The following is a 7,209-nucleotide window of genomic DNA, read 5'->3' as shown; positions in this document are numbered from 1 at the left end:
AGGTCCTAAACCGCTTCCGCATAAATCTAAGATTTCCTACAATATTATGGTGGTGTTTGGTAAGAGGTCAAATTTTTTTTTTTCTAGAAAATGGGGTGGAAAAATTATTTGTCTATGTTTAATAAGAGGTGAAATAAAAATATGACTGAATTTTTTTTTTATCATTTACTTTTCTATGTAAAATAGTTGGAAAAGATTACTATCGAAGGAGTGAAATTATTTTTCTTCATATGGTGGCAAAATTAACTCAACATTCTCAAAAAAAAATTGATCTACCAAATACTGTTTAGTAACTTATTCAGAAAAAAAAATTTCGCCATATTTTAAAAAATTACTTTTTACCAATAAACACTTTTTTCCTCTATCAAACGACTCAGAAAAAAAAATGTTGGTTGATCCCGAAGATGCGTCTTTTCTTCTATGCACTATTGTTTTATGAACTAAAAAAAAGGGGGTGCTAAGTAAATGCCAAAAAGAAAGGTGCTAACTTATTGGTGCGAAAACAATTTTAAAGTGAAAAATAAAGATAAAGTACATTGCAAGTGGAAAAGGGTAGAGAGAGTTATGGGAGTCCTTTATATATACAATATATACATATATGTAAGAGGATGATAAACGAGTTTATTGTTTTTCGTATTATAAAAGAGAAATTTATTTTTTATACACATGAAAATAGGATCGGCAAAACAGGCTCATTTCGGTGGGCCAACCTGCCCCACCTGCCAAATGGGGTAGGACGAGCTGAGTTTTATAATCTATCTCAAAAGCGGAGCGGGGCAAAACGAGCTCATTTTTTGGTGAATTGATGGCAGACATAGGCAGGACGAAGCGAGACAGTAAAATATGTTCGAGCTGGCGTGCCAACCCGCCCCAGCCCACCAAACGGGGCGGGGCATACCGAGTTTTTCAACCCACTTTTAAAAGTGGGGAGGGGTGGGCTGACTCATTTTTTGGCGAGTTGATGGCAGGGTGGGACGGGACGAAGCGGGCTGCCCACTTTGCCACCTTTACATAAAAATATAAAAATATATGAGACTCGTATTTTTTCTTTCTCTCTTCTTCTCACATGAGCTTATATAGATCCCATATATTTTTATGTATATATAAGAGATAAATTTATTTGCTATAATATAAGAAACAATAAATCTATTATTAATAGCATAGAAAAATAAAATAAAATCTTGCTATCTTCATAATACTAAAAATCACAGAAATAATAGAAAAATTGTCACTTTATATATATTTTTTAGTACATAATTGTCACTTTATATTATTATTGAATATAGTGGACCATTCCTTTCTCATAGTGGAAGCCAAAGGAGCATGTTGGAAGTGTGGGTCTTCACACAAATTACCCCACTCATTTTCTTGTCTCTCTGTTTGTCCATGTTTTTCCTCTCTCTCTCTCTTCAGACACACACACACACACTGATTATTAATTAGCAGTCAAGCACTGGGAAGTGGTACTACATATAGATACCTCAAATTGGGCAAAAGAAAGTTCAGTTCAAGTTGTAGTACATGTTCTCTGACTTCTCTGATTTTCCTCCATCATACATACCAACTTCTCTTACATCTGCTTTCCAATAATTCTCCATCTCTCTCTCTCTCTCTCTCTTCTTGATAGTGGTCTGGTGGATACTAAAAAAAGTTCTACAATCCCATCTTTGTTGCTGATACTGCTCTTCCAAGTCTCAAGTATCATTTCACTATGTAAGTATATCTCTATCCATTCTTCTATTCACCTTAAGACTTTCATTTCATGCCATGCTTTCTTCTAATTCTTACATGCATTTTTTGGAAGCCTTCTGCTGCTTCTACACTCTGCTTTACTCTTTTATTTTTTATTTATTTTTTTGCTTCTCTTGTGTTCTGGAGTTTAGTAGAGGTTCACTCTAGCTTGCAAGTAAAAATTATTGGTTGTTGATGTTGAGGAATTTGTGTTTGCATCTATTTTATTTTTATTTTTGCAAACGGTTCTTGTGGTGAGTTATTATGATATCATCCTGCTATTTGAGTATAAAAAAAATTAGATCTAACTCTGATTTTATGTTAATAGCATCTCTTTTCTTTGGTAATTTTAGTTGCTCTTAATTCTAGAGCCCTTTTAGTTCTTTTTGCTAGTTTGAACCATAAACTCAGTAGGGGATATTCATCTTATTTCCTTTGAGGTTGTGCAATTTTCTTATTACTGGTTGCTCTAATGAGTGATGTAGGAATTATTTGGTTAACATCTTGAGATTACTTACTTGTATGCAACCATGGAAGAGTTAATTTTCTCAAATTTATGGCCATGACTCTCTTCGAGTCTTATGTGAAAAACCTGTCTGATTTTAAAATAAATTATCTTAAACTTTTGTAATATTTTCCCTAAAAGTTTATCCTGTGCCTTTTCATGTCAGTTTAGTTAAAGTTTCGCATTTGCCAGTAAATAAAGGTTATAGCAGAGTAATCTTCCTTAAGATTCATGGTTTGTAAGGACAACTCCGTAATTTGTGATTGATGAAGGAGATAATACTATAGGTTCCAATAACTAAAGTATGTAATGTTAGTTTTTATCTCTGCGTAATTTAGTGCGTCAGATAGACTCCATTTGTGTATTCTTTGGAACAATGAAAATATGAAGTGTAACTTCTATGTTGTTTGACTTATTGTAATTGACTAATTGCAACCAACTTTATAGCCCATGGGATTGTTGTATCACATTCTCACAAAAAGTGTACACAACACCAATAGATGAGTCAGGTTCCCCTTACCAGAAGAAGGAGATAAAATATTTTTTCAGTTATGAAACTGTAACACGATGCTAATTTAGGTCTTGTTATATGGTAAGATTGTTTACAATCAACTCTCACCCCTACTCTTGCAAAGTCCGGGAGTCTTGTGCAGTGGGTTTTGCCCTTTGTCCTTGTTAAAAGGTACATATTCCTGTGTTTTTGGTAAATTTGACTCAATATCATTTTTGAAAAGTGAATCTAATTTTGGTGACATGAACTTGTACACCAATATTGTAACCTTGTAATTTGGGTGCCTTGAAATGGTGTGGAAACCTGGTTTTCATGTTCAACTCTGTTTTTGTGGATATTTTTGTTTGAGTAATTTTACGTACACAAACTCTTTTCCCAAATTGTAAAAACTAGTAATGTGGCTGCATATAATTTGACAAAAAGAAGTTTAAGAGGGACTCTTGAACTTAGATGCAGCCACATCAATGGTTTGTGAAAAGAGATTGTGTCAGTAGCATTACTGATATGATTTTGGTTGATCCTGTTTGTTGCTGTTCTTTTTTAGTGATTCTTATTTTTATTGTGTTGTTTCCATTAAATCTTTTGTTTTATCAGGCTCACACGTTTTGAACATGCTGCGTAAGAGTTCAATTACTATTTTCAGTTTTTCACTTAAGTGCATCAATTTCATTCAAAACAGAAATCAGTTGATGCTCTTTCTTAATACATGAAAAGACAAAAGCAGCAATTAGTTGTGTGATTACCTTTACCTTTGTTAAGACAAACCTTAAGCGAGAAAGAAATAGACAACTCTATTCTTGCTGGATGAAAACTAAACGAAATAAGTAAAGGTCATGCTCTCTGATCCTCCCCAGTACCATATTTGGGAGGGGTTTAAAGCCTTAATCCTGGACTCGATCTAAACAAGATTGCCTCTCGTAGAGGATACCTGTGGTTTATCCAAAAAAAAAGAAGGTCATGCTCTCTACTGCATATTCTTGGAGGGATATTCATGCATTACAAAACTTACATATTTAATCTTTTTTGCTATATTTTGGTTATAAAAGGCCACTCCAATAATATGAAAGAATAAAATTGCACTGAAATTCTTCATGCTTTGAATCTGATTCTATATGCCTATAAGGTTTCTTCTGCCACATTTTGCTTAATTTTTTTGATACAAGTGGGAATTGAACACATAACCTAATACAACCTAACCAAACCCCTCACCACTAAACCAAACCTAGTGGCTTTAAATTTTGTAATTCTCATTTTATGAATTTATTAATTGGCACCTAGGTTCATGTAGAAACCAAAGTTTGTTATGGTGGAAGTAGTATGCTTAATGAAAGAAAGTTATGCATTTATGATAAAACCAAAATTACACACTTTTTACTATGAGGAGTTCATAGATTAGTTACCTAACTCCGAGTAATCTGAGATTTGGCAATTAGTACTGGATTGAGATTCTTGGTCCAGTTGTAAGCAGTAAGAAAATGACTACTTACTAGGGAGAGGTCCCTTTCTGTATTTGTCATAAAAGTAGCAAATTACAAAAGGTGTATATGGAATGCAAATTCAGCAAGATGCAACTTAGCACTAGCTTGGAGATGAAAATTGCAATGAATTTCTTACTCATAGATGTTTATAATTCTAAAACTTAGCACTAGCTTTATATCTTTTCTTTTTTTTGTCTCAAATAATGTTTTTCTTTGGGATGTAATGGTGCCTCAGGCTGGTATTTTGGAGATGAGTCTACTAACGCGCTTGAATATTAATTGGGTGAAAGTTATGGCATGTAAGGGTGCTGGAAAATGATAAAAAACCTTACAAGTCACTGTAGTCAATCAACATTTTCTGTCTACCATTCAATGTATTCATTTATTATATGTTTTATTTAAAATTCAGCTATGTTTCAGTCATATCTTCTACGGTGTGAATTTTCAAAGAGAAAGAGCTGAGGAACATAGAAAAGAGAAAGTGAAAGAGAAAGAACACTCTTGTTTTAATGTCCACTAACAAAGAAAAAATGAGAGAATACTCCTTCAAGGGTTTCCCCTTCAACAAAGGGTTTTTATTTTCTGCTATAGCTTTGGTGTTTACTTGAACTGCCATTCAAATTATATTAAACAATTGGTTCATCAAGTATCCAGACATTAATTAAAGGGCTTTGACATTTTAGGGATTATGTGAATAAAGGTACTGGAAATGTTTTATGACATTATTTTCTCTTCTGGTGCTTTATTGTCTTTGCACTTTGTATCATCAAGCACTATTATTCAGTCTAAAGAAAAAGCAAAGGATAAAGTTAACAAACAAGAAAATTGGGCAGTTTTATATTATTTTTATGAAATTTGTTTGAGGAGGAACTAATGTACTTTATATATGACAAAATCTATATGAATTAAATATAATTTTACTTTTGAATTGTATAGTTGCTTGGAGAGATTCACAAAATGAACCAGCATCTGGATGAGATTTATTTTGCAATTCGTTTTTGCTCTTAAGATTTGACCTATTGATAATACTTTCTCTAGGAGGCACTGGAGTGACATTGTTCAATTTTGTTGAGAACTTACATATCTTTAAATTATCTGATTTAATATTATCTTATAGAAGGGACTTCTCACAATATGTTTGTGCTTTTCTGCATACTCAATTTTTATTTTATTAAAACATGTTTTATTTTTGCTTATATATGAATGAAGATCTTGGACACTTGATATTAATACCAGAATTTTGTATGTTCCATTTTTGTGCAGACACAAATTTTTGCACTCTATCATAGCAAATAATGTATTTCATCATCAACGTAGGTGATGGTTATATGCTAAGCTGTCCTAAGTGAGGAATTTGTTTCATTCCAATTTCTTATTGGGAAAGAAGTTGGCTCATATAAAGCAGATCCATATAAACATGATGACACCAAATTTGAACCTGGAACCTGAAAATAATTTAGAAGCTAGCAGCCAAGTAGGTTTCAATATATCCTTACAAGAAACATCCCATGATCATACCAAGGACAGCACCACCATTTCTTCCTGTCATAAAAATCTTACAAAGACTGATCCTGATCCAGGTTCTATTTCCCTTGACTTGACCCTCAACTTCAATTCAAGTGATGAAGAATTGAAGGGTACAAGTGATACTAACAGTGAAGTGGGAGCTGAAACTAATGCTTCAGCATCAGCAATTCCTAGACTTTTCTCTTGTAACTATTGTAGGCGGAAGTTCTTCAGCTCACAGGCATTGGGTGGCCATCAGAATGCTCATAAAAGGGAGAGGACAATGGCAAAGCGCACAATGCGAATGGGGATGTTCAATGAAAGGTATAGAAGCTTAGCATCTTTACCACTTCATGGTTCTTCTTTTCGGTCGCTTGGTATTGAAGCTCATTCTGCAATGCACCAAAGACATATGCCATTGGTGAAGGCTCCTGATATGAGAGCTGCTGCAAAATTTGAGAAAGACTGTTTCGGAACACCAATGTTTATGGAAGATGATGATGTAGGTCTATTTTGGCCTGGCAGTTTCCGGAGGATAGATGAAAGAGGTGGTGTTAATTTTGGGCATGAACATGCTCATAATTCAAATACTAGTTTTGTAGCATCTGCACCTCCAGCACAAACATCTACATCCCCTGATCTCACTCTGAGGCTTTAATATTTTTTATCTTAATTGAGTTCAAATACTAGTTTTGTAGCAATGGCACCTCATGCACAAACATCTACATCTCCTCATGGTCTCACTCTGAAGCTTTTGAGTTTCTTCATCTTTATCTTCATTCTCTTCAGACATGAAATAATTAATTAATAGTGCTTGCAGTGTACAGTGAGATGTGTATGAGCTTATTTGAAATTTTCATTATTAATTGTTTCTTATCATTTGTATTTCGCATCATTATTGATGTTGTAGCTATTGTGCCATAGGAAGTTTTGGAAGACAGAATAAATTGAAGTTTGTCTGACATGTGTTTATTTGATAGTAATGAATTAGGCCTAGGTATATTCAAATGTCCTAATGTATCCTACGTAAAATTCACATTTTCTCACTGTATTTTTGGTTGTAAGCAAGTGTATTTTTGGGTCAGTTTTTTACATTGATCAATTTTAAATCCCTCAAGTGGTGTAGTTAAAGAAATTGCCTCTTTTAATTACTATGATGCCAGGAAAAGCCCCATTAGGTTATTGACAAAGCATGGTCTTTGTGTATCTTGGAAAATTGTTTGGTTCACTTATTTTAAACAGAATGAGTTTATCTAAGAATTTTATGATTATTGGTATGACACATTCTATATTTTCTTAAGTAAACATATTCGGACTTAATATGAGTACTTGCATTTTTTCCTTTTTTTTTTGGGTGAATTTTTTTGGCCTTGTTAACTTGTGGCTGAGTTCGACTGGATTTTAGCATTGATTAGTCTATATGTTTTTTTTTTTTTTTTCGGTGGCAGTCTATATGTTGTTAATGGTACACATTAATA

The 7,209-nt window shown here is 33.5% G+C and overlaps 1 protein-coding gene across 2 annotated transcripts; it reads left to right on the top strand.

Moving 5' to 3' along the window:
* The first annotated feature begins 1,331 nt into the window (after positions 1 to 1,331).
* On the top strand, positions 1,332 to 6,678 carry LOC133309989 (zinc finger protein 4-like). 2 transcript variants are annotated; one of them, XM_061510868.1, is made up of 2 exons: positions 1,332 to 1,713; positions 5,543 to 6,678. In XM_061510868.1, the coding sequence occupies exon 2, from the start codon at positions 5,643 to 5,645 to the stop codon at positions 6,387 to 6,389; it is 747 nt and encodes a 248-aa protein (XP_061366852.1). In that variant the 5' UTR covers positions 1,332 to 1,713; positions 5,543 to 5,642; the 3' UTR covers positions 6,390 to 6,678. The 2 variants fall into 2 exon arrangements, with proteins under 2 accessions (XP_061366852.1, XP_061366851.1); XM_061510867.1 differs by having other exon boundaries at positions 5,489 to 6,678.
* The last annotated feature ends 531 nt before the right edge of the window (positions 6,679 to 7,209 follow it).

The sequence above is a fragment of the Gastrolobium bilobum genome, unplaced genomic scaffold (genome assembly GCF_033153095.1).
Source record: "Gastrolobium bilobum isolate Gb01-03AN ecotype WA unplaced genomic scaffold, APGP_CSIRO_Gbil_v1 utg100677, whole genome shotgun sequence".
NCBI classification, from domain to species: Eukaryota; Viridiplantae; Streptophyta; class Magnoliopsida; order Fabales; family Fabaceae; genus Gastrolobium; species Gastrolobium bilobum.
Note: the sequence above shows the minus strand (reverse complement) of the source record. Positions and strands in the feature narration are given on the sequence as shown.